General features: G+C 36.7%; 1 protein-coding gene across 5 annotated transcripts in view; it reads left to right on the plus strand.

Annotated features, from left to right (window-relative positions):
* Window positions 1-26,417, plus strand: part of UNC5D (unc-5 netrin receptor D) — a 517,112-nt gene that overhangs the window by 276,802 nt on the left and 213,893 nt on the right. For all 5 annotated transcript variants that reach the window (XM_087418499.1, XM_087418500.1, XM_087418501.1 and 2 more), the window contains exon 2: window positions 21,552-21,770. In XM_087418499.1, the coding sequence (XP_087274625.1) occupies window positions 21,552-21,770 (219 nt within the window). The remainder of the gene's footprint in view (window positions 1-21,551; window positions 21,771-26,417) is intronic.

Genomic DNA, 26,417 nt, shown 5'->3' on the forward strand with positions numbered 1-26,417 from the left:
GATATACTTTTTTTTTTTGTGAGGAAGATTAGCCCTGAGCTAACATCTGATGCCAATCCTCCTCTTTTTGCTAAGGAAGATTGGCCCTGAGCTAATATCTGTGCCCATCTTTCTCTATTTTACATGGGACAGCACCACAGCATGGCTTGATGAGTGGTGTCTCAGTGCACGCCCGGAATCCAAACCTGCAAACCCTGGGCCGCCGAAGCAGAGCACGCGCACTTAACCTCTATGCCACCAGGCCAGCACCCTGCTTGTGTACTTTTAACAAGAAAAATAAACGGTACAGATAAAATTAAAGTGCTTTTTCTTCCATACTCCTTTCCATCTTCTTTCCCTTCCCCATCTTCCCAAGAGCAGCTCCTCTCAGTAATTTACTATCCTTCTCTTTTATTTTTATATTTTAGCATATTTTGTGTAGGGTAATATTTATTGTATTGCCTTATGACTATGATTTATAAGAATTTACAAAAACGAAATCCTGCAGAATATATCCTTGTATAGCATGTTTCTTTCTTCCTTTTTTTTTCTTTTGTCATGCAACATAAATTTATCCATGTTGGTACATAGATTGGTGGTCCCTTCTTACTCCAGTATAGCATGCTGTTTCATGAATATGCCTTACTTGGTTTATTAGTTCTACTCTTTGTAGATAGGTATATCTATTTTAACTTTTCTCTAGAAAACATCTAGAACATATTTATGCGTGCTTCTTTGGGCCCATGTCCTAGAGGAAATTTCTATATGTCTCTAATATTAAAAAGCAGTGAGGGAAATTATTTAGCAAATGCTGTTTGCTAGGTGGAATCTTTTAAATCGTGAACTCCAAAGGAAGAAATGGTCAAAGGAATTGGATGTCACTGATGTAGTGCCCCTCTCTGCCTATGAACAGGGCTACATTTAAGTCATCTTAGAAAGTTTCTCTCTACCCTTTGAAAAAATACCAGAGTGGGAGTCCACAAATCCCTTTGGTTACATATTTTAGTGTCTCAGGACACTAGAGTTGGGAAATTTTTCATAAGATTTGACCTAAAATCCTAGTTCTATAAATTGAAGCCCCATTCCCTCTTGCTTTCTCCAGAAGTAATGAAGACCAGCTACTTACCTCAACTCTTAAAATAACTCCTTCTATTCTGATATGCTGATTTGAATTTCTTTTTTCCTTTAGCCCCTAGGAGTCCAGTCTCTTTAGCCTTTCTCCTAGGACTTTTTCCTCTAGGTCATTTGTGTAGTTCTGATCAAGGCTTTTTCAAATTTATCCATATCTTGTTTAGTTTATAGGGCTTAAAACTAAAACATATGATCTTATAATGGCCTTGAACAAGGCTGACAGGATTACCTCATAGTTTTTTTTTTTTAATATGACTTCCTGTATTTATACTTATGTATACATATGTATGTATCTGTCCCTTTATTCAGGATATATGTATTGTGTTTCTTCTGCTCAGCAAGACTTATACATTTATAACACACATACACAGCAACAGTACTGGGTGGCTGGCTTATATTTAGCATGTGGCCTATTAGGTCGGCCAGTTGTGCCTTTTGATATGTTGTACAAAGGCAGTTTTTACTATTTAGGCATTTATTTAGTTTTCGGAAATAGGCGGGTAATTATTTAGAGTGTACCAGAAGATCAGTAGCAGAAGTTCATAGCAGAATTGTTCTCAATAGCAAAGTAAAGCGAAATAAAGTAGAAGGCCATTGACAGGAGAGTGGATAAGTAAATTGTGACATACTCACACAATAGAATATTGCAGTGAAAATGCCTGAGCTCCAACCACATGGGCAAGAATGAATTTTACAAACAATGTTGAGTACAGAAGGCAATCAGAAGAATAGGAATGGCCAATAAGCATATGAAAAGATGCTGAACATCATTAGCCTTATAAAAACCATAATGAGATAGTTTTGGAAGTACAAATCAAAACCACACTCACACTAGGATGCCTATAATCAAACAGAAAGATAAAAACAAGTGTGAAGAAGATGTGGAGAAATTTGAAGCTTTATACATTGTTGGCGGGAATGTAACATGGTACAGCCAGTGTGGAAAAGAGTTGGTTGTTCCTCAGTTAATTATAGAGTTACCATATGACCCACCAATTTTACTCCTAGATGTATATCCAAAAGAAATGAAAACATATGTTCACACAAAAACTTGTTCATAAATGTTCATAGCAACATTATTCATAATAATGAAAATGTCCCAAATGTCCATCAGCTGATGAATGCATAAACAAACTATCATATATCCATATAATGGAATATTACTTGATAATAATAAGGAAGGATGAACCTTGAAAACATTATGCTAAATGAAAGAAGCCGGTCACAAACAATCATATATTGTATGATTCCATTTATATAAAAGGTCCAGAATAGGCAAATCCATAGAGACAGAAAGTAGATTAATCGTTGCCAGGGAGTGGGGTTTGGGGGTGGAGAAGTAACTGCTAATGGGTACAGGATTTCTTTTTGGGTTGATGAAGATGCTCTAAAGTTAGATTGTAGTGATGGTTACATAGCCCTGTAACTATACTAAAACCATTGAATTTTACAATTTAAGTAGGTCAATTTTATGGTATGGGAATTATATCTCAACTTTTTAAAAAAAATCAGAATAATGCATGTACTCTATTACAATTTTTATAACATTCAAAAACAATCACCAAACAATATGTTGTCTAGGGTTGTATACCCATATAGTAAAAATATCAACATAAAGGAGAAAATGACCTGAAAAAAGAAAGAAAGAAAAAAACCAGCATAGAGTGGTGGTTGTTACCACTGGGTTTCAGACAGGAGATCATATCAGAATTATAGAGCAATGGTGCTGGAAGTGTTCTATTTTCTTAGGTCGAGTGATTTGTTCCTTTTATTATTTTGCTTCATTTCTGATGTTTACATTACATATATTGATTTAATGAATATTCCTAAAAATTTTATATGCATCAAATACTTTATAATAATTTGAATGCAGCCTTCTCTACCTTTTGAGAGAGATAGTATGCTTTATATTAGTGGAACAATAAATGTTTATACTGCTTCTGTTCCCTCAGAGAGACTGGTAGGGAGGGACAGATGGTGACATCCAGTAGAGAGGATCTATTGCTTAGCCAGTACATTAATGAGTTTTAAGTTGTACAAATCTGAATTGTTTTATATCAGAAAATAGAGGGAATGCAATTTTTTTCCTGAAAGTAAGGGTTTAGTTTTTTTGTTTCTTTTGCTCTTTAAGAGGGAGTTGGCAGAGGAGGAATAGATGAGGATGAGAGGTGGGAGAAAAATGACAAAACTACAGCGTAGAATGGACAAATTACTTTTATGAAAATGAATATCTGATGCCAAATTTAAATTACGTTTTCCTGAAATTTAAATGCCTTCCAGCTCTGGGGGCATTAAAATAATCCTTCTATCCAACAAAGGCTTTGTATAAATAAATTGGGCATTTAGTTTTTGTTTCTTTTTCTCTTGAGGTGTAATTGACATATAACACATTCATTTTAGGTGTACAACTTAATGATCCATATTTTTATAAACTGTCTTGCAAAGTGATCATCACAGTGAGTCTAGTTAACATCCGTCACCATATATAATCACACATTTTTTTTCTTGTGATGAGAACTTTTAAAATTTACTCTCTCAACAACTTTCAAGTAGGCAGTACAGTATTATTAACTATAGTCACCATGCTGTGTGTTACATCCCCATGACTTCTTTATTTTATAAGTGGAAGTTTGTATTTTTGACTCCCTTCATTGTGACTCTTTTCACCCACTCCCTACACCCATCCCAGCCCTCTGGCAACTACCAATCTGTTCTCTGTATCTGTGAGCTCGGCTTTTTTAGTTTCCACATATAAGTGAGATTGTACCTTATTTGTCTTTCTCTGTCTGACTTATTTCGCTTAGCATAATGCCCTCAAGGTCCATTGATGTTGTCGCAAATGGCAAGATGTCATGCTTTTCTATGGCTGAATAATACTCCATTGTGTGTATGTATGTGTATATATATTGTGTGTACGTATGTATGTATATATGTGTGTGTGTATATATATATATTTTGTTTTAAGAAGTTTTGTTTTAAGAAATCATGGAAAATGACTCTGTTTTAGGACTGGTGTTTGTGTCACAGAAGAGGAACGGCATCAGTGACATAAAGAGATAGTTGATAGACTGAATTAATTTAGAGAGGGAGAATCAAAAATAAGAGCTAAGATGCTCAGTCTTCCAGACCTCTCTCATAGGCTCCTTGTAGAGATTAGGAGCAGTTGTTCCTAATACTGTGATTTCCAACCTCATGAATGATTTAGTTGGTGACAATTTTTGAAATCCCATTTGAATCTTAAAAAATGGTATATCTTTGGGTTACAAGATTATTCTTCCATCTGAAATATCCCTATTGACCTATTTTATATGTCTTTCTGTTTTTATACGCCCACTTTTCAAAATTACAAGACTTACATAGTATTTTAAGCAGATGCTTTAAGGTTGTTACATGCTTATCTAAATTGGGTCTCATCATCATCTTAATGAACAAACTCTCTATAACCCAGTCTGAATCAAAATGTTTTTTTTTAACTTAGAGCAATGATCAGCTATCAGGCTCTATGTGCTTCTCTTAGATATTAAAATTCAGATCCCTTGAAGAACAATTCACATGATGGTTGAGTATCCAAAGTCTTAGATTTCATGACACCAGATTCCCCACCCCCCAAAACACTGTACCCAACACTCCCTACTAATCCTAATATCTTCGTATAATGTCTGCTAATTCTAAAAATTAACACTTAAAAATGTTGATTTTGCTCTGAGAGTATTTTGGGAATAAATTCTGTGACAATGCTTTAGATAACTGCTGTACTACTTGGATGTCTAAAATTTGATTTTAGGAATCACTTTTCTAATCAGTTGTGCACCCACTTGGCAGTAATCTGATCTGACCTCACTTCTCCTAGTCTTTGATGAGCTCTCATGCGGAGCCAAATCTAAATTCCCTCAAAGAGAAATGTTTCACTTGCCCTTTTTCTGATCAGTGGAGCCCTCCCAGAACTCTGATAGCTTGTGAAGATGATTACAATGAGTCTGTGATGTCAACCAATCCCTAAAATGCCTTGGAACATTTTTACCCTGCAAGCTGTTTAAGCAAAGAGAAGAAGTTTCATCTACAAGGAAAGAAGTAGTTTAAGGCAACCTTGGGTTTAAATGTCAGATTTTTTCACTTGAATCTTGGTATCATGTGGTAGAAAGAACTCTATTAAGAGACATGTTTTTAGTCCCCTAATCTTGATTCTATCATTAACTAGTTGAGTAAACCTAGACAAGTTACTTAATTTTTATGGTAGGCACTTTCTTGTTTGTAAAATATGATTTAAATGGGATGATCTCTACAGAACCTTCTAGCATTAACATGTAAAGTTTCCAAAGATAGATCTGGACCACTCTGCCCCTTTTTTGCTTTTTCCATAACAAAGACACCCCAAATGCCCATCCAAAGTCTTTTTCTTAAGCACATTTTTTCAAAACACAGCATAATATTGACTTTTACCCTTGCTCTGAAAACTTGCTTGTAGAAACCTGATTAGCAGTATTTACCAATTAATACCAATTAATGATTATCTTTGCTATCAACCAACTCAACATAGTAATGTCTATTAAACAGATATAGAACTATTTCCTTCTTCAACTGCTTTGGTTATTTAAGACCTGTTTTTACTCTTAATTACAATGGCATTGGCATATCTAGAACATTAATGCACAGTCAAAAAAAAAGCAACTGTGAAGAGATACTGCTATATCAGTAGATAATTTTCAAGAAATGACAGATCTGATTACTCACTTGGGGTGTCACTTGGATAAAATCGAATTGGAGAGTCAGAGCAACTTAAAATTCCTTTCGGACCCTCTGAAATTAGGAATGGACTCTTTCTTTTTTCTTTTCTTTTCTTTTTTTTTTTTTTTGGTGAGGAAGATCAGCCCTGAGCTAACATCCATGCTAATCCTCCTCTTTTTGCTGAGGAAGACGGGCTCTGAGCTAACATCTATTGCCAGGCCTCCTCCTTTTTTTTCCCCCCCGAAGCCCCAGTAGATAGTTGTATGTCATAGTTGCACATCCTTCTAGTTGCTGTATGTGGGACACGGCCTCAACATGGCCGGAGAAGCAGTGCGTCGGTGTGCGCCCGGGATCCGAACCCAGGCCGCCAGTAGCGAAACGCGTGCACTTAACCGCTAATCCACGGGGCCGGCCCAGGAATGGACTCTTTCAACTCTTCAACTTTTTTGTTTTAATTGGGCAGAAAAGCAATGTGTTACTTCAAAGGTATTTAGTCATAGTAAAATCCAGTTCAGCTATTAAACAAGAAAATCTTTTCTCTCCCTGCCCTAGAGTATTCATAAAGAGTCTACAAATACGATCTGTTATTTTGTGTGTGTACCAAATATAACTGGCATAATTATCTTCATATTTGGCTCATTAGGCATTACATTCTTCTGTGAATCACTGCAGTGTGACAATGGCTCAGCAGTGAAGTAGCTCCCTGTGAAACAAAGGGAAACAGCATGATTCTGTTCTAGTAGTTTTACCTTTAAGTCTATTGTTGCCAATTGAGAACATCACTTTGATGTATAATTAATCTAACTGAAGTCCAGTGTTGTCCACTTACTAAATGGAAAACCAGTAATCTGCATGTGTGACAGGCCCAGACCTTCAGCTAAACCCAGGGTCCCCATTTATCTTGAAGGTTTGTGATGTTCCCTGCCATCGTGGGGAGAGCAGCATGTTCTTCAGAAAGTGGCTTCTTGAGCCCTTGGAAACTAGAGTTATAAGGAAGAGTAGGAGCTCGCTCATCAATCTCACCTGATTCTGTAAAATAAGCAGAACCTCGAAATCGTTTAGTACCTTGGAGCCAAGTGGATTCCTAAATCGGGGGACTGTTCCGCTTGTGTTGTGGTTGTCATAGTTGTTTGATCTGGGATTAGTGTGCAGTGGGGTGGGGCGGGGTGGGGCGGGGACTGCAGACAGAGAGTAAAATGCAAGACAAGTGAGTTGTTTTGTTTTTGGCAATGTTAACATTTTAATCTCTACAGAATTATTTCCAAGAACTTTAAATGCTGAGAGATGAAGGATTCACTTTTTTTCTCATATGAAGAAAATCTTTCTACTTTCTTCCATTCAAGAAAAGGGAATTAACCAGGAGGGATAAATGGTTATCTCATATATACTGGTTTTCTCTGAGTATTAGAATGACCCTCCCCCCCGCATTTTTTTTTAACGACATGTGAATGCCCAGTTTGCACCAGTAAGTGCTGCATATTGATACAGCTGATCTTTCAATACCTCCATGACTGTCTCTGTTCCAGCCACATGGCCAGGCACAGTGGCCATCTCCTTGACCCTGTCCATGTGTGAATGGGTAAATGATTACTCGTATTCGTCATGGGTCAAAACTTTGTGTGCCTTCACTTCTGCTTTCATCACATTTTATTATGGGTTTCTCTCTGTAATGGAGAGTCACCTGGAAAAATTTTTTTTAAAGAAATAAAAAACACTTCATAAGTTGCACTTGAGACATTGAATAATAAATAATTGTAGGCTCCTGGGTTACTTTTTCCTTTGTTCCAAATTGAGACTTTTAGGCTCTTCCCTTATCCCTTTGCCTTAAGGATCTCCAAAGCTATTCTCTTATCTTCCCAGTGGCATTATATATAGCAGATGAACAAGGAGGTGTTGTTTTAATTTGAATCCCTTGTATATGATGGTAATCATTGTACTCCAGAGGCTTCTTCCCAAAAGATGGACAATGTCCAGTCAGGTTTACTGTGAATTGTGGAATCAACTGGTCATTTGTATAGTTGATGTATTATCATCTACTAGGTAGAAAAGATAATATGTAAGCCTTAGTTTGCTCTCAGTTTTCCCTCCTAGGAATTGTATATAGGGATGAAATGGTTATGTAGCACATATCTAGGATTTTTTTCCAGTGAGCAATTTATGTCATTCTTGTCAGCTTTCTCTGGCATTGTTGTGCCATTGTGTACATCATACTGTCAACTTTAGGTACTGTCTTAACACTGATTTTTAATGTCTTGACATTGTTATATTGTCTTAATATGTAGATACTAAGTGCGCTTTATGTCTCCTTTGCAGTTAGGTTAATTCCTAACCCTAATTGACTATAAACACTGTTGGCCTCCTGTTTGAGAGCCCTTGGGTTAATGATTCTAGATTTACCTAAAGATAAATTCTAAGTAAGTATTTGTTAACTCATTTAGATAAAACTATATCTGAAAAGTAGACAGTCCCATTTTTAAGTAAAGATGCCAGAAAATATTTCCTTCCTGGGACTTTGCAGTGCCATTCTTTCTCTGATTTAATATTTGATATGGCCACAGAAACCGAATATGACTAGGAGAACACCGTAGTCAGACATGTTTTAGTGTATATTTGGGCTCCAAAAAAGATTCTGAGAGACAAGAGAAAAAAAAGGTAGTGTAATGATATCAACATCCATTCTTTCCTCTCCCTTCCTATCTTGGCTTACCTGACAAGAAAAGTTTGATTGTCTCTGGACTCCGCACATCTTTGCCCTGGAAGACACCTCTAAATGTTGAGGAATGTTTCATTCCTCCTGGGGCACATTGACCCATCTGATTGATGGTTTAATATCTTCCCCCAAAGTACCAACTAGTGTTGGTTGTTTCTTTTAATTTCAAAACCTGTTCAGTAGTAACACAGGTCATTACCGATCTCCCGACCCAGACCCTAGGTGCCAACAAAATTAAGTGCTTGCTATGAGCCATAGATACCTGCAAGCTATCAACCTATTGATGATAAATAGCAAACTGGAATGGCCCAGGAGTATGCACATGATTGTCTGATTCATATTCATTTATACTTGGAAGTAGGATGCTGAGAGAGCTAAATAATTAAATCACATAATGCAATTAAACTTACTCCATTAGAGTGCTCTTTTCCCCCCCATTCTTCTTGCTGACAGTGTGCATACCAGGCTTAACCCCAGTGCAATTAAGCTGATTAGGCAACACTAAGCCGCTCAAGTATGTAGTAGGCTTGTTTTGTTGTTGTTGCTTTTTTTTGTTTTTTAAGCTCCATAAGTCAAACTCCAGATTCTCAAGCTAGAACTTCAGGTTTTCAAATGATGTACGTAAAACTCTTTACCAAACACATTACAGTAAAGGCCGTGGCCTTAATCTTCCAAGAATACCCAGGTCCCCAGAATTGGTCACTGGGTTGTGATCTTATATATTACTTTGTAAAGAAAAAGTATGTAAAATTTTCAGGCATTTCTTGAAGTGCTGCTGAGTAGATTGGGCTCTTGCTTTAGCAGTTTATTCTTCACAAACAAAATAATCTATGGGATGCAAATCTACCTCTGTCTCATCTTTTGCCCATCCATCCATCTCTTAATTTTCCTTTAATAATTAATAATGTGCTAACAATTTCTATGATATATCAAATGCCTATTATATGCCATGTAATAACCTAGTCAATTTACATTTATCTACTTGAATGTACATAATAGCCTTGTAGTACTCCATTATTCTCTTTCCACGTGGAAGAGTGTGGAGGATAAGGTAGGTTAGATATCTTGCCTAAGATCATATAAGTAATTAGTAAGAGAGCCTGGATTTGCATCGAGCTCTGTGTAACTCCAAAGCCCACATTTGTTCCCCTGCATCAGGCTGCCTTTTGATGAAAGATATCAGGAAGAACAATATTTTGTGCTTCTGACACAGCTTGGTATGAATCTGATTCTGACAGCGTCTAGCATCTTCTCTAAGGAGGATAAGGAAATTAAGCCCTCTCTCTCATGCAAGTTCCAGCTCCCAGTCAGATGATTGTCAAATCAAGACGCAGCTTCTATTGCTGGTCACTAGTGCCATGTGGAGTATTATCAGTCTTTACTAAAGACCACATCCCAGCAGGCTCAACTGAATCTGTGCATGAAGAAAAATAACAAAAGAATTAAAGGATTTCATATGAGCATCAAAACTTCATCCTCAAAGCAACATCTTAGGTGATTTCCTGAAGAAAGACTTTGTTGTGCAGAGAAGGTCTTCTCATTAAGAAATGAGAGATGAATCCTGTTCCTTTTGCTTTTATTTATGACTCCTCCACATAAAATACTGATTATTTTTTTAAAGATGTAGATTCTTCCCTGCATAAGACCTTTTCTATCTAGAGATGACCATGCTAGTCAAAATTCTGTTGCTTTTGGAATAGTGAAACAGATCTCTTGATTTTTCTAACTCCAAGTGGGTGATGAATGAAGGAATTAATGGATTGGAAGAAATAACATAAAAAGTAAGGCATTATTGGTATTATTAAGCACTTGGTAATAAAACAATGGAATCTATACAGTCAAGTTATGTTTTATTTATTTTTAGAGATTATAAAGCTACATTCTTCTTAAAACTCTGTAAAACATAAAATCAAAATGGTAAAAAATATGAACATGCAATTCACAAAAAAGGTAAATGAAAATAATTGATAAACATGTTTTGATATTCAACTTTGCTAGTAATCAAGAAGTATATATTAAACAATTAATATTCAGTCTGCCAATCAATTAAAAAATATCCCCAAATTATCACGTTTAATGCTGGTGAGGATGAGGAAAATTGATAAACTTCTATGATGGTGGTGACTATATCAATTTGCATAGTACTTTTGAAAATAAATTTAGCCACACATCACATGCACTTCATATGTATTTATTGCAAAGACTGTGGTCACAAAGTTTCATCACAGCTTCATTTATCTATCTGTTTATTTAGATTCTCACATCCTGTGCCTTCATGGAACCTACAGTCTAGAGGAAGGTGCACTGATATACATGAATAATTACATAGTAGTACAAAGTATTATGGAAGGACAAAGATGAGGAATGTAACCCAGCATTTGCGTTGTTCCTGTAGGACTGCACGTATGTGTCAACTAACCTAAACCTTAAGGAGGAGAAAGGGCTATTAGCAAAAGGATGGGGTGGGGGGTAGTACGAGCAGAAGGAGAAGCATCTGTGCAGGTCCCAGGTGAAGAGCATTTGAGCCCTGAAAGACTTGAGACATGGTCTCTATAGCCTCCTGGTGGTGAGGTAATTAGGCATGAAGCTAGAGATGTAAGCACAAACCAGATCATGAAAGGCCTTGAAAGCCATGTCAAAAAAGAGATCTTATCCAAAGGATTAAAAGGTTTTAAGACAGAATCACATGTTTGAATTTGCATTTTGGAAAGCTCATTCTGTTTGCAATGTATAGAATGGATTGAAGGAGGGCAAACAAGAATGATGGTGAAGATAGTTAAGATCAATTGTAGTAATTTAGGAGAATGGTAGTGTTGACCAGGGTAGTAGGAATAGGGATGAAAAGCAGTTACTGAATTTAAAAGATATTTAGGAGACAGAACCAGTGGGCTTAGTGATGACTTGGATGTCAGGGCTGAGCAGGAGAAAAGTAAGTGATGTGCAGGTTCTAGCTTGGGAACCTCAGTGAATATTAGGGCTGTTCTTTGATGTAGGAGACTGAGGCCAAAGAACAGGTCTGAGGGGCTAAGCAATATGTTCTGTTTTAGGCATAAGAAGTTAGAGGAGTCTATGGGGACATTTGGGTGAATACATCTAGAGGCAACTTAATGTACAGATTTGAAGCTCCAGGGAGAGAACTGCACTGAAGACGTAATCTGGATGTAATCAGGATATAGATGATAAGTAGAGAATTATAATATCAATATAAACCTAACATTTGAAAATAACTAAATGTTAAATAGTAAGGAAATGGCAAGATCAAAACTGACATATCTACACTCAATCACCAAGAATCTGTTTAATGAAAAATTAATACTCTGACAAAATGAGATATCTTACAAAGATATTTGTACCCTATGCACAGAAAGCCAAAATATTAAATATACATATGAAAAAGAAATATATGAGACTGAAATGTACCAAATTATTAATAGTATTGGTCTTTGGGAATTTGGATAACAAAGTTTTTTTAAAATATGTATATTATTTGTTCTTTTTCTATAATTTAGCATTTTGTAACAAGCCATAATTTTCAATAGAAAATACATCATAACAATTTAAAGACTATTTTTTCATTATACTTGATTTTACTAGAATGTTTGCAAGTTACAAGGGCATTATAAAAGAGACTTTACAAGATTGTTTTCTGGCTAAAATTTCTCAATAGATGAAAACACAAAATTTAGTTGTAAATTTAATCTTTTGTGTCCCACCCAAACAAAAGCAGTCTAGTATAGAGGGGAAAATACTATTCCAGATATCAATAGAAAGATTTCAATCCAAGTCTGCCTCTTAGAACCCTTTGAGAAGTTGTTTAACCTCTGAGGGCCTGGATGACTTCTCAGATAAGACAGTTGGCCCAATTTTATCTGAGATGAACTCCCACTGTATTTTGCCTGAGTCCAGATCACATACAAAAAAAAAAAGGTATCAAACCATGTTACAGTGAAATCAGTGCATACTTAAATGTTGAGATACACGACTGAAGGGTCGCGATCTGAGTTTTTAAAATGTGACCTGACATCCAATGGAAGTGTATTTATTTCAAAGAGAATTTCGTGTTTGTTCCTTCTGCTTTTGTTTTCCCCCTTTTTTTTCTTCTTTTTGTCATAAAAAGATTGAAAGTCGCTGCTGTATTAGTGTGGAGAACATAAAACACAAAGCTCTTCCTGAAAGGTAATTTTCCAAGAATGAAAAATCTGAGACTGGTGTTTGATTGTTTGGTTTTCTGTCATTCAATGTTGCATTAAAACAACCATTTTTCCATAACTATAAATGGCCTCACTCTTGAAAACTGTCAGTTACAAATGAAAAGCGATAACACTTTGAAAGCAAAACCTCTCCCAAATCCCACTAGATTTTCAGATGAATTTGAAAACTAGTCAGTGGCACATATTCATACACAAATGTATCCATTGTTGGGGGGGGAAATTAAGAAAACATTTATATGCTCCATGTCATCCACTGTTTTCAGGAAAATATTATCTTTTTTTTTTTTACATTTTAAAATGAATAATTTTTATAAATCTTGTAATCTAATTCTTTCCATTTTTTTCCTAGAGACATATTTGTTCTTTAGTTTTCCCGTGATACATTAATTTTAATACATTGCAAGTTAGACACCATGAAGTAAAATGTAGAAATGGAAGTAGTTTACAGAGCCTTTTATATTCTTTCACTGGAACAGAGTTGTTTATCTGTATATACATTCTGATTTTAAACGTTTATTGCTATATTTAAAAATATAGAAAAAGCGAGAAACTTAATAAGAATTTAAATCATCAATAATCTCACCACCCAGAGAAAACCATTTGGCTAAGTTTGGCTGCTTACTTCAAAGCCCCTTCAGAGAAACTGTTATGGGAACAGGTGCCTCATAATAAATCTGATTGTACGTTACTTGTTTCCATTAACAGACAAGGCCTGCCATCACAACTAGTATAAAATCTCTCACTTAGACCCAATTTCAGAAGTCAATTTTGGAGATGACTCAAGCAAGAGCTAAAATGGTGGTGGCCATTTAAAAAACAAAACTAAACTAAAAACTTCTCCTGTGGCCCTTGGGAGATATGTCATCTGTATGTATGTATTTTGCTGAAAGAATAACTCTGTCCTATGTATTAGAACAAAGTTGCTCCCTCATTCGAAGTATACACACAGAATTACTTTAAACTGGCCTTAGGGCACATGCTTTAAACCAAGGCAGCTATCTTTCTGTTGTAATTTGGTGATTACTCTGTGTCTACATCTCGGAAAGCTCTTAGCGAAAAGCACATGGGGAGATGTTAGAGCTAAATAGGCCAATGGTTTAGTACAAATCTCAAAGTAAACTCTTTAAAATCTGAATTATAAACAGGGTGAGATTTAGCTCTACCTAGCTTTTCATCTTCCATTCCTTGCACTCATGGCACATGACATTTCAGCCTTATTTCCCTCTCACCTCTGTATCTCTGCCCATGCCGTGGCCTCGCTCGGAATGCCTTCTCCCATTTGTTCACCTGTCCAACTCATATATCCAAACTGTGCTGAAATGTAATCCCTGTCATGCCTGTCACAAACCCCACTCTGTGCTCCTGCGACACTTAGTATATACTTCCAATAAACCATTAGCTTGCTTGTCATTGTCCTCTAATTACTATTTGTCACAAATTTCAGTCTGTGAGATCCTTGAGGAAATTAACTATGTTTTAGTTATCTTTGAATCCCCAGTTCCTAGAACATTGTCTACCTTAGTAGCTATGCAGTTTATGTAAAATAGACATGTCAGTTTGGAAAAAAAAAATATGATTGAATATATTAATGTAAATTGTGATAATTGGAGAATAATGAATATGTTTTGGTGAGCTCTACTGAAATCTGAAGTTTCTTGTTTCGGGAACTAAGAATAGCTCTTCAGATTTCTTTGAATGTTTTGTAAGCATTGTTTACCATCTTCCACTCAGCAGAATTTAAGATCTACTCAATGGAATAATATTTTAGGCTGACAATATGTAAGATCTACACAGGTGAGGTGAACTATTCAAATACAGTGATCTAAAACATTTCCATTTTTATTAGAGGTTGAGAAGAAGGCAGAATCGTTTTTGAGTTTAACGAAAGAAAACTTTTATTGAGGCCTAGGGAAAGAGTCTGTGTTTCATAAATTGCATTAAATATTTGGTATGTAAAATTCCGGCTGTTGTTCTGCATTAAATGGGTGCAATGCATTCCCTATCTAATTAAGTAACCATATGGAGACGAGTCACATTTACATAAAGAAAAGCAGAGATCCCAGCGTTATTGTATTGTCTTAGATTATGTAACTTGGTTTCCCTGGTATGGCTTTCTGCTCTGACTTGCATTTTGACATGGACCAATATGCTCACAGACACTGAGTGGAATTGAAATAGCTATTTCTAAGGTGCCTTGCTTCATTTAAATATCACAGTGAGAGGGGCTCTGGAATACTATGAAATCGCCTATGTTTGATAACTGCTTGCCTATTAAAGCCAGTAGTTTTGAGATCTGGCCAACAGGAAATCCGTTGTGTATAATCACATTGTTTTGCAAGACAATTGTGTGCCTGGTGTATGATGTAACCATTCACTACATGTTTATTGAATAACAGTTTCACAGCATGTTATCAGAGTTTTTGACCTAACAGAGTTTTACTGACATACATATAGGTAGTAAATGGTAAAGAAATGTTAGAAAGAACAATTCATATCATAAGGGCTCTCAGAGGAAAATAATAACAGTAATCACAAAATTGAAATATAAATATTAGGATAATAAGTTTGGGAATGGAAATCATAAAGATCATAATTATAATTCTCTTTCTTTTGTTTGCAATCCAAGCAATGATGCTGACAGTGGTAGTTAATGGTGGCACATGATATTTATGTAACATTTAATCATTTACTATATATTTTTATATATATTATCTCATTTTAACATCACAAAACACTGACTAATAAATTTTAATCACTCATTTTTTTGGATGATAAAAATGGAACCTCAGAATTAAGTTAGTCACCCAAGGTCACAGAGTTAACTCAGACTTTAAGTCAGGTTATTTGATTCTAAAGTTCTTTGGTTTTACCAAATTTAGTTTTTGCTTTATGGCAAGATCGTTGGTAGGATTTTGGAACAAATATGAATGTTTTGTACCAGTGAGAAAACAAGCATACATTAGACATAGTAGAGAAAAAAAAAAAAAAAAACGTATTTCAAAGTACTCTCAGGAAAAAAGTATGAAAATAATTTAGAATTTCTCAAAACCTATTGAAGCTCCACTTTGTTGAGACTCTAGCTCCATGGAGCTCCATGGAGTGCCCACACACTTCACTCATGGTCCAGGGTTCTACAAATCCCTATGTGGAACGACTTGCCTCTGTTATGTCCAATCCCCCTACAGATTTAACACATCAAACAGGCAAATATTGGGCAGTTTTATATGGTTAAACGTAATAGAATGACAATGGCCTCGTTCCGCTCCCTATTTCTTGCTGAGATTCGCTGTCTCCTGTTTTTTTGTTTTGTTTTTATTTATTTATTTATTTATTTATTTATTTATTTATTTATTTATTTATTTAGTGAGGAAGATCAGCCCTGAGCTAACATCCACGCCAATCCTCCTCTTTTTGCTGAGGAAGACTGGCCCTTCCTCCACTTTATATGGGACGCTGCCACAGCATGGCCTGACAAGCGGTGAATCAGTGCAGCGCCCGGGATCCGAAACTGGGCCGCCAGCAGGGGAGCGCGCACACTTAACCACTATGCCATGAGGCCGGCCCCTTGCTGTCTCCTGTTTTGTTCCATGTATTTTAATTGGAGTTTTAGTGGTTAAAAATTCCTGCCTAAAAGAAGAGGAAACTCTTTCCAAATGAAACATTGAAAAATCTTTCTCATTATTTTATTCTCAAACAACATGTATTCTTTGATTTCTTTGTCTGACTTTAGTGAGGATGCCTAGTCAGTTGAAGATAATTAGTTGAGTACAGTAGTCCTCCCTTATCCATGGGGGTACATTCCAAGACTGCTAGTGGGTGCCTGAAACTGAGCATAGTACCCAACCCTATATATACTATGTTTTTTCCTATACATACATACCTATGCTAAAGTTTAATTCATAAATTAGGCACAGCAAGAGATTAATAACAACTAATAATAAAATTGAACAAGTATAACAATATATTGTAGTAAAAGTTGTCGTAGATCTTAGCAACCTCAGCATATATTTTTTTTTTCTTTATTAACTCAAGAACTTTCACCTTTTCATTTAAAGGAAGCACTTTACAGCTTCTCTTTGGCATATCCAAATTGCCGGCATCACTACTCTTGAGTTTTGGGACACTATTAAGTAAAATAGGGTTACTTGAACACAAGCACTGCGACACTGTGACAGTCATCTGATAACCGAGAGGGCTGCTAAGTGACTGATGGGTGGGTAGTGTATATAGCATGGGTACGCTGGACAAAGGCAGGAGTAATGTCCCAGGAGGGACGGATCAGGATGGCGAGAGATTTCGTCATGCCACTCAGAACGGCACACAGTTTAAAACTTATAAATTGTTAATTTCTTGAATTTTCTATTTAATATTGTCAGACCACAGTTGACCTAGGGAAAATGAAACCGTGGAAAGTGAAACTGCAGATAAGGGGGGGACTACTGTAATTGCTATGCTGTTCTCGCAAAAATATTTATTTTCTCAAGACCTTTCTAGGATATGTCCATAACACACCCATCGTGACCTGGAATCAAAATCCAGCAGACAGGATAACTGAATTATCTTTAAAATGAATGTCATGCTTACTGTAAGTGGTGAGGTGCCACACAGATACTGTATCATTTTATATCATCTTTTGGTTTTATGAACTACGTGCTATTGCCATAAGGCAGACACTCACTAAATTACAGAATCAGATTTCTAAGGGTCCATTCATCTGAACTGAAATGGAATTGTGAGGTGGTTGGAGTCAGAGACCTATGTTGAAATTCTGAGTCCCTGTTTACTAACTATATGACCTCAGACAAGACACGTACTTGAAGCATTTCCTCAAATGCAAAATGGGATACTTATAGTACCCACCTCGGAGAGTTGCTATGAAGCTCAAATGACTTAATCCATGTGGAAGGTTTATTACCATAACCTGTACTCATTCAATAAATGGCAACTCTTATTTTCACTTTCTGCTAATATAGTTTCCATGTTTTTAAGCTTACCAAAATTCTTTAACGTTTAGAGCACTGGGATTTAATTAAGTGAAGCTTGGAGCTCTGGCTTTGCTTAAGAAGGAAGATCTAGTTGTATCAATAAGGAATGTTTTCTGCCAAAACAACAGAAAATCTGACTATCAGTAGCTTAAATAATCAAAGATTTAAAAAAACAACATACATTATCTGGAGAAGGATGCCTCCTGGTGTTAGTCTGGCCTCTCTCAGTGTGTCAGAGCTGGTACCTCTGTGCTCCTCTTTGATTTTTCCTCAGGATCTTTCCCAGTTACAGCAGGAACAAAAGAGAGAAGGGACAGTACCAACCACATCTATTCCTTTTGTCAGGAAAATAGAAGCTTTCTCAAACTTCTGTTTATGACTCATTTGCTAGATCAGTGTCACATGACTATTCCTACCTGTAAAGAAGTAAACTGAGCCTATGACTTTTCCAGCCTTTCCTGTGAAAGTGGTTTGGGAGAAAGCAGTTGACTGGGTCAGACGGATGCCAGCATTTGTCACATCAGATTTAAAACTTTTCTCTGAATTATAAAGCGGTGGCAAATGTATTGAGATTACAAGTAAATTGCCCTTTAAGCCCAAAAATATTCATGCAGTCTTCCGTAAAAGCGTTTATTAAAGTCACCATCCCCATCCCTCTCCAAAAAACAGAATCTGTCAGCAACTTCTAAGCCCCTTAAAAGTTCCCACTTCTGCTCCTTTCTTCCCTTCCCTTCTCTTCCCTTTTGCTTGATGAATCAGCTGGGAATTTCCTGAACAATTCAGTTCTGAGCAACTAGATGGGGTTGAGCATAATAGGCATCCATGGGGTGAGAGGGAGGAAGGTGACCCCAGCCCTGTGGGGTAAGGAAGGAGTATCTTCCTGGAGGGCAGCCTGCTGGGGAAATCCAGCCTTCTTGCATGGAAGGCATCTGGAAGGCATCTGAAAGGCAGGGCATTGCTGCACCAGGATTTCCAGGCTGAGTCCAGTGAGGAGCTTGAGGGAGAGGAGAGGGGATTAGGAACCATATTAGGGAAACACCACTCCCAATGCTTCACTACATATACAAAGCAAAAAAAAAAAAGGACAATATATCATTCTTCTACTTTCAATTTTTAATTTCTTTGTTGGAAGGATGCAAATAAATGCTAATATATATACAGATATGTACTTATCATTTCTCACCTTCCCACTGCCACCCTAATAAATTGATTTTTTTTTCTTTGTTTCTTGTTTTTATGATTCCCGGCCCTTTTCCTATACACACATGATTTTGATGTGGCTTCAATAACAGTTAAGATATCATGTTGCATTCTGCCTTTTCTTTTTATTTTTTTAATCCTCTGAACATTAAGATTGATTGATTCTTAATGGAGGTCCTTGAGATAGCCAGAACACTTATCTGCCGCCTTTTCCATTCCACTCTCCTGCTCTGTGTTTCAGATGGAGGCGAACTTGTTACTTTATCCAAAGGGCATTTATTAAAATAGCAGGAGGGTAACGTAATTGCTTTCAGATCTCTCTGTGTTTTGTGAATTGGATGGTTAAAACTTGATTTATCTTATGATCTAGTGCCTTTGTCATTTTTTTTATGCTAGATGAATGTGATTTCATTATTTACTTAGGTATTGTTATTTATGACGCCAACCCTCCCGCCCCAATTTCAGTATTTCCTTCAGACAGTCACGCATTGTTACTGGTTAAGCAAAAATGCATCACTCAAAATGTATGCCTGTGGTTCTTCACTAAGGCTATCACCATAGAGTGTGGGATATATTCTTAATCAGGTGACCCTTTTGTGTAACAATGAATTACTTTGGACAGAACTCAAGCCCCTATTGGGAATGAGCTGTTTGATGCCCATATAAAATCTTTTAGTACCTTTGTCATTTTCTCTAATGCATGGATTTACAAAAGCCTGAGGGGACGTGGTATTTATTGAAGATGGAAATTGGCATGAGCACTCAGTCACAAAATGAATTAATATATGATATATTTTATGAAGTCCCTTGTAAATATAACCTAGAACATTAAAAAAAAACACCTCTTAGGTTCTATCCTGAAACCCTTCTTATTCCATGTGATATATACACATTTTATTTTCTGAGTGACTTTATTGTACTTTTATGACATGAAACTGTTTGATCTCTTACTATTTATAGTATTTATGGTGATTTTTTCTTGGTGCTTCTAGTTACTTACACATGCTTTTCTATTACAAATGCATTTTAAAGTTTATAGTATCTCAAACTCTTTATTACATGAGGCTTTTTCTCCCTTAGGCTGCTGTATTTAACAGAAAAAAATAGTTTTAAGTGTCAAACTATTGTTTATGTATAATTCATTGCAGTGGCACGAATAGTGCTTATGTGTTCCCAATGGCAAAGAGTCTTTTTCATAACTCAGTGTCTTTTTATTTTCTTCCTTACACAGCAATACAATTATAGGAAGTCATATCCTTTTTGTCCTAGCCCCTCCCTTTTTGCATTTGAGAATGCTGCCTGAAAGTTCTTAAAACAGGACATTACTCCTAATATTGGGAATGATATTTACCTTTGACAATACTTACTGATTTAGGTTGTTGACTTGAATGTGAATAATAAGAGGCTCTCTTTCTTCAGATTTACAGAGAGTGTCAGAAAGCCAGGTTAGGTCAGAGGATGCATTTTATCTCCTGGGCTGTCTTCTGATGAACTGGACTCTTCTTCCAGTGGTTTCCCCAGGTCCCTTTCCCCGGCTTAGTCCTAAAGACCAGTTTGCTTTGAATGGGAATAACCCTTTTCAGGACATAGTTAATGTTGGTATTGAAATCCGTGCTTTCTTTTTTCTTTGTCTGGAATGGCCATTGGAAGGCACAAGATACCATTCTTCTTGGTCATCTCCACATTGCTCAGCAGTCACATCTTTGTTCCTTTGACTTTATGGTAGTTTCCTGGGACTTAAGACCTTGCTAAATGTAGTGAAGAAGCAATGAAGGAAAGTCTTGGCTCCTGCTTTTCCCTTCTTATAATGCTTCTGTCTGCTCATTAGTTCCCCAAATTTAGGGGAGAGTCATATCTATTTCTTCCATTTAAACAAATATAATTATCGGTCCTAAACTAAAAGCTCATAACTATTTTAGTGATTTGTTTTAGTTCTAAGTCTTGAAAGTGAGATTCATAGTATATGGGGGAGGACTGATGGGGGCAGAGAATGATGGCCAAGCAGAAAAAAATGTGCATTCCTTTTAGAAAGTTTAGTAAGTTGTTGAGTTTTTGGAAGAAACTCTATCCAAGGCCGAATACCAGGCAATCTCCGAAGTTTTATTGGTGAAGAAAGGAGACAATTTGGAATCTTTCGGGGCATGTCTTATGACTGAGCATCTTTCACTAAGATTACCATTCTTCACACTCATTTATGGGAGAACAAAATCTATTCCCACGATTATTTCCAAGTTTCAAGGCAGCTTGTGGCCCTCATTGAGCAATTTGAGGTAACCACTCATGGGACTAAATTTTAAGATTCAACTTCTCTCCCCACAGGTATTTATCTCAGTTCTTTCGGCAAAGACATGCAGGTTCAAAACTAGTTTTAGGTGTCCGATTATTTTCACTTGTCCAGTAACACTGACGCTGAGTCCAGCTAAAGGTACCATGTTACGCTAGTTCAGCCTCTAGAAGATAATTCATCTACACAGGCCTTTCAAGCATGATGTATTAATCTGGTGCACAATTTTCTAGCAGATTCTTAGAGCTGGTATGGGTTGTGCTTTGCGTCTTGATGTATGTGCTGCCAGTGTAGGCTGTGTTCTAATGTCCTCTTAAATTTCACAGGAACCGACAATGGCGAAGCTCTCCCTGAATCCATCCCATCAGCTCCTGGGACACTGCCCCATTTCATAGAGGAGCCAGATGATGCTTATATCGTCAAGAGCAACCCCATTGCACTGAGGTGCAAAGCAAGGCCAGCCATGCAGATATTCTTCAAATGCAATGGCGAGTGGGTCCATCAAAATGAGCATGTCTCTGAGGAGAGTCTGGACGAGAGTTCAGGTAAGAATGTGAAACAATCAGAAGAATCCATGTTAGCTCCTCAAATCATCACATTATTACATGGCTGGGAAAAACTGCAAGCCACCCACCATTGCTTTATTTGAATGAGATCGTGTTAACATCATCCCAGGAATATAAGATGCAATCGTATCTTTAAATGACTCCACGGCTCCCTTGCTGGTCTACTCCAATATGGTACAGGGGCATTTTTATTTCCTGTCCTATATAACTTTAACACCTAATTTTGTATGCAAGTTAATAGTCTCACTGGAAATCAAACCAGGAAGTCACTGTTTTCATTTTCTGAATTCTAAATATTTTTGGAGACAACTAAATCTTCCACCAAACGCCTTCTTAAGCAGCATAATTTCAGTTTCTCTAATCTTTGCTTGTAGATATTATTGTTGTGTACTTTATTCTTCACAGTTGGTGGTTTCTGAGTCTTCTTTAAGTTTTTTAATTACTGCGTAATGACAGAGCCCAAATTAGATTCCCACATTTGAATGGGATCTCCAGTGTGAAAGAATTTCAGGACCTTCTTTATTAGTTTCGCTAATTTGGCTGATGAGTGGTGATGATGAGAATAATGATCATAGGAGGTAATGTTTATTGAGCACTTACTGTATACTAGGCCTTATCTAAGCATTTGACAGACATTATCTTACTGTCTTTACAACAGCCCTCTGGGGTAAATAACGCTAGAATTGCCTTCTCATAGATAAGGAAACTGAGGCTCAAAGAGATTACATAAATTATGGGATTGTGCTGGATCTCAAAGCAAGATCATTTGACTCAAAACTTTTGAAATTTGTAACTTTTTATAGTTTAGTGTATAACAGAAACAGAATATGCTTTTGAACTTTCGCTCTTCAGACTACCTGAAAATTTAGCCTAATCCTGAATCCAATCTGGTCTCACCCTAGACTATTGATTTTATAAATTCAGACTCACTCACTAGATAGCAGATTTTGAATGCCAAAAAGCCTGAGTATAATTAGGAAGTTTCAAGTCAGCCTAATTTGCTAACTATATACCAATGCTATTCAATACAGTAGGCTAGGCCTTTCAGAATATTCGAATAAGGATAAGATGCAGACACTGATCTCTAGGGCTTTACACCTACTGATAGATATAAGACCCATATACCCATAAGTGCAGCACAAATGAAGTTACGATCAATGTCTGAAGAGAAGTAGATGGTGCTATGGAGGATTAAAAGAAAAAGGAAAGATCTCTTCTAACCAGAACTATCAGGAAAGGTGTGGAAGCAATAGCATTTGAAAGGGACATTGAAGAATATGTAATTCAAATAGGCATAATTGATGCTACATTGTATGGGGGAGAGAGGAGTCTCAGTGGTCTGAAGGTCAACACTAGCAAATGAAGGACAGCTTAGTGTATGTTCAGCAAGAAGTTTGGTTTGGTCAAAGTATAAAATTGACGTAGGAGAATAGCAGCTGATAGCTTGAAAACTTGGTTCAATCTCTGGCATGAAAGGCCTCAAATACCAGAGTAAGGAGTTCTTTACTTAATTTTATGGATGTTTTGCTGGTGGTGAGGATTGGTTATATTGACATATGGGAATGCTATGGCTGGAGCTCTGCTCCAAGCACAAGTGCTTGGAAGGGTAAAGAGAAACAAGAATGGGGGAAGTTAGGAGACTTGGATAATTCACTTGAGAGAAAGTAAGGTCTGCTTCTAGAGTGGTAGCCACAGAAAAAAGAACTAGATATCTGGTCTGAGAAGCACTTGAACAAATCAGACTTAATAGCAGATTGAATGAATGAATGAATGAATGAATGAATGAAGAAGATGGAGGAATAAAAATGTCTTAACAGGAGCAGAAAAGTAATGAGATTAGTATAAATAATTACATTAGCAAGGAGAAAGGCCTGAGATGCTTGTTTGGACAAGCTGAATTTGAAATACATATGGGATATAACAAAGAGATGTAGATCTGGATCTTAGTAGAGTTCAGAGATAGAAAAGTAGATTTGGTAATCATCAATAAGAATGAAGCCATGGAGACAGAGAATGGGTAACATGAAAAGAAAATAGATCTAGGGACATACCTCCCAGGATTCAGGAAGAGGAATGTCAGCAGCCAACAAAGAAGTAAGCAGATTATGCTGTGTTCCAAAGCAAAAGCAGAAAATTATTTCAAAAAGATCATCAGGTGATGCTGTCTCTGCCTATAACTCAGTAAAGAAGACAAAGAACAAAACATATATAAAAAGTGCTAAACGTTATACAGTTCTGAACTAATTTGGGATTGCAGTATAAATGCGTAACTTCAAAAGGTAGAAAAACAACTAAACCTTATCACAATTCCCTATTCATTCCAGTTTGGAACTAGTATGAGGAAGCAAAAAATAAATGTACCTGTTTTGGAGATGTTGTTCTTTAGACCAAAAGCACACTTAGAATTCAGGAACCTAATGTGAGAACTGGAAGGGATCTCAATGACAACCTAACAGCCCTATTTTACACATTAAAAATCTTAACTTCCGAGAGATACAACTAGTTCCTGGCATAGCTATTTCTAGAACCCAAGTCTCCTGACTTCCACTTCAGATATATTGTCTTGATACTATAAGCCACCTTTACATACAGATTCCTATGCTCTCTTTCCCAATCAAAGACACATCCCCTTACTAACATAGAGATGGATTTCAGCACATGGCTCATCATTTTCCATCATGAGTTTGTTTAGTGTTTCGATTTCCCAAGTATATAATCCTATAGTCATTCCATTGGAATTTCTTATTCCTGATCATTTCTACCACCTCTGTAAAGGCCAATCCCTTATTCTATGTTGTATTTCTGGCACTGTTAAACAAAAGTTTGTAACAACCAAAGATACAGAGACATATCCAGGATTCGAGGTATAATTTCCATCTTGAAAGAAGGATTTGACATAATCAAGGCAAAAGAAGAGGACAAATAGAATCTTGGTGTCAGAAAGGTTTCTGCTTTTGTGCTCCCAAGGTTGAGATCTTAGATAGATCTAGGTTGGGAGAGATTGAGTCACAAACGATAGCTGTCTCACTTATCTTGGTGTGAAAACTTCAAAAGAAGACTCTGAAATTTAGGAGAGGACAACAAGGGAACAGCATTTATCGTAGGAGCAAAAGCCTATAAAACAATGGTAGAATATGAAAGATTTATGTACCTTATACTCAATTAGTCCAACTGAAAAGGACTCATACCAGTGGCTCAGTGGGGCTATATGTTTTATCCTCAGATGTTTCTGTCCTAGATTTTGCCCAGTAATGAACTCAAAATAGCAGAATTCCATTGGGCAAACTGCTCCAAATGAAAAATAGGAAGAACATTGAAAATGATTAGCTATTTTTTATACCGCTGCTAGAAAATTCTATATCCGTTCTCATTTAAAGACCTTTTGATAAGTAATGCAAGCCAGTTTAACACTTCACCCTCTAGTAATTTCACAACATTCTGTTTTGCTGTTGTTTCCCCCTTTTAATTCTCCTAGTATTGCTAGGCAACTCCACGTCTTGCAGATAGCAGTGTTGATTACATTCTTTGCCTCCATGTAAAAGTCTGTCCTCTCCACTTCTTTAAGAAAGACCGAAAAAAGTCACAAATTTCTAAGGAATTGGGAAGAACAAAAATTCATAAGTGAAAAAATCTGAAGAAATTATATACCACTTTTTACAAAAAGCCTATTGAGAAAGAATTTAAATTTTAACAGCTACCTTTTTGAAAAGAATTTAAGAAGCACAACCTTTTCTTCCAAGTCATTTTGATTGAATCAATAGGAAAGAAATGTCTCTCCCTAAACAGTTTTCTTCTGTGTAGTTAATGAAAATTGCTGTCTGCCACACACTGCAATTATGTTTCCTAAGGTTGGTATTAACAGTGGAATAGTGGAAACTGGAGAAAGGTGAGTGGAGATATTATACCAAAACCAATACATGCATGCAATTAAGGTTGGAAACAAAATGGCCTCAGGCGTTCAAAAATAGACGCATCACTTCCCTCGAGTTCTTCTATGTCGAGCTTGAGCACAGGGCTTGACTACCTTTACAGACTTAATGGCTTTTGATTGGGTCGTAAAATAATTCCTCCCAGTCCAGTAGGAGTGAATGACGCCGAGAGGCCAAGGGCAGTGGGACCACATTTGACCACAGGTAGAGGATTGTCTATGTTCTTTTAAGAAGTTGGAAGTAGCTGCTTATATATCTTTGGCTAACGTAGTCTCCATTTCTAAAATCCCAGAGAATTTTGATATTCTTTTTACTTACAGGTTTTCTTTCTTCACAGAACTAATGGGAAATGATAGGACCTGGGAGAGTTTGGAGTAGACACAGAATGTTTTGTATTTCCAAATTGGAAGCAATAAGTCCTTTCAGTTGTTAAAGGCTGCAAACTGCCTTTGGTCTTTCTGGTAATTTGGCCCTGTCATCTAACAAACAGTTCAAATAAGAAGAAAAAGGATTGTATGTTTTCATGCAGTTTAGTTTGGAAAACCCAGAGCTAGAGTTCTTTCCTGCAAAAAGCACAATTTATTTGACATGAGTTACTGTGTTTGCACAGACATGGCTATACCTCTTAGTAATGTACACTTTCAGTTCTCTGCACAAGCCAAGGGATCCTCTTTCATTTGTTCTGCCTCATTTCATC

Source organism: Ceratotherium simum, chromosome 28, assembly GCF_057802395.1.
Source record: "Ceratotherium simum simum isolate JZ-2026a chromosome 28, ASM5780239v1, whole genome shotgun sequence".
NCBI classification, from domain to species: Eukaryota; Metazoa; Chordata; class Mammalia; order Perissodactyla; family Rhinocerotidae; genus Ceratotherium; species Ceratotherium simum.